This window comes from Condylura cristata, unplaced genomic scaffold, assembly GCF_000260355.1.
Source record: "Condylura cristata isolate star-nosed mole 26May11 unplaced genomic scaffold, ConCri1.0 scaffold00026, whole genome shotgun sequence".
Lineage (NCBI taxonomy): Eukaryota > Metazoa > Chordata > Mammalia > Eulipotyphla > Talpidae > Condylura > Condylura cristata.
This window is the reverse complement of record NW_004567127.1, coordinates 2441899-2443691: the sequence shown is the minus strand read 5'-3', so window position 1 is coordinate 2443691 and position 1793 is coordinate 2441899. Positions and strand designations below refer to the sequence as shown.

General features: G+C 71.2%; 1 protein-coding gene across 1 annotated transcript in view; it reads right to left on the bottom strand.

Annotated features, from left to right (window-relative positions):
• The window catches only part of NOTCH2 (notch 2), a 92487-nt gene that overhangs the window by 12042 nt on the left and 78652 nt on the right, over window positions 1–1793 (bottom strand). The window contains exons 17-18 of the mRNA XM_012730013.1: window positions 1567–1699; window positions 987–1223 (exon numbers count right to left, since the gene is read on the bottom strand). Coding sequence (XP_012585467.1) covers window positions 987–1223; window positions 1567–1699 — 370 coding nt within the window. The remainder of the gene's footprint in view (window positions 1–986; window positions 1224–1566; window positions 1700–1793) is intronic.

The window sequence follows — 1793 nt, the reverse complement described above, 5'->3', positions numbered from 1 at the left end:
CCTCGCCCCCACGCGCCCATCAGCGTCCCGGGCCAGGGACGCCTCGGGGCCGGCGGGGGAGGCTGTGCACGTGGCCACAGCCCGGGTCCCCCTACATCACGCAGCCGGGGAGCATCCCGGGCGAGACCCCCCTTGTCCTTTATAAAGGTCCAGCGTCCTGAAGGGCGACACCCATTAAAAGTGGGGAGGAGGGCTGGACATGGACTCGCAACGTGCCAGGGTCTGACCTGCTGGCACTGACCAGTGAACAGGTCGCTGCGGCTTCTCCGCGGACGTGAAGGCGCCTGGCCACAGGCCTGGCGCAGGAGACCCCTCGGCCGCGCCAGGGCCGAAGTGACCCAGGAAGCGCCGGACAGGTCTCGTCAGTGCTGCCGCTGCTGCCACAGGCAGACAGAGACGGCGCCAAGCCCCGGAGTGGCCGGCTGCGCTTCTCCAGGCTGACCGGTCAGCGAGGGGGACGGAGCCCCCGCTGGGCAGGGCGTCTCGTGATGGACAGAAGAAGTCAGAGAAAACAGGCAGCGGGCCGTTTCCGCTGCTCCGGGCACAGCCCCGTGGCCCTGCGGCTTTTCTATTTCTGGCCCAACACACCCCAACTTGCACTTAGCCCCTTTAGTTCCCTGGACGACTGTCAGCGCCTCACAGGCCCACGCTGGACGGAAGAGGGCGGGGCAGGAGCTGCCGGGAGCCCAGGCACTAGGTGTCCGAGAGGGGAGGCGAGGAAGTGGCCACCTCAGGCGGCGGCCGCCGGCCACGTGCCCGCGCCTGAGCGCGTGGACGGCCGGCTCCGTGTCCCTAGCAGCTCTGAGTCTGTCGCGTGGGTTCTTCTGCCGTGCGACAGAACCAACACAGAAGCGTCTCGGGGAAGGAATAAAGGGACGGCCTGCCCGCGACGCCACGGGGCACGGACCTCGGAAACCGCGGCCCCAAGTCCACGGCCCGGCCCTCGGCGCCCGCCGGGCACCCCAGCCCGCCCGCCGGGCGCTCACCCGTGAAGGCGCTGCGGCAGACGCACTGGTAGTCGTCGGTGAGCTGGACGCAGTCCAGGCTGCCCTCGGAGCTGCAGGGGCTGGACAGGCACTCGTTGATGTCGCCCTCGCAGCGCTCGCCCGCGAAGCCGGGCGGGCAGCGGCAGCTGTAGCCCCCGATCCTGTCCACACACTGACCGCCATTGAGGCAGCGGGGGCCGCCGGCGCAGTCGTCGACGTTCTCCTCGCAAAGCAGACCTGAGGCGGCGAGGGGGCAGGTCACCGAGGAGAACGGGGCGCTGCCTCCCCAGGCGTCCTCGCTGGAACCTCGCCGGGCGGGAGGGAGGCGGCTGCCCCGGGCCTCCCACAGACCAGCGTCTGGGGGCCCCCCGCCCCCCGCCGAGGAGCGCGGTGGGCTTGTCCGAGAGACGCACGAGCTGGTGAACCGGGTCTCCCGTGCACCGCCGCCCTCCCTGGGTCACCTGCTACCCAGGCTAACTCGCGGGACGTCACCGCCCTGAACGGCGTAGAAGCCCCAACCCCGAAAGCGGCCTGTCGCTGGAGAGACCCCGGCGGTGGGCGGGGGGCAGGGCCGGCGTACCCCGAGTGCCCGGCGGGCAGGAGCACTTGAAGTGGTTCACGAGGTCGATGCAGGTGCCTCCGTTCTGGCAGGGCCGGTGCTGGCACTCGTCCACCTCGTACTCACAGTTGACGCCCTGGTACCCCGGGACGCACTGCCGGAGCAAGGGGGGGCGTGAGGACGACCGGCCCGGTCGGGGGGCACAGACCAAGCCAGAGCGAGGCTGCGGCCGGCGGCGGCCGGTGCAC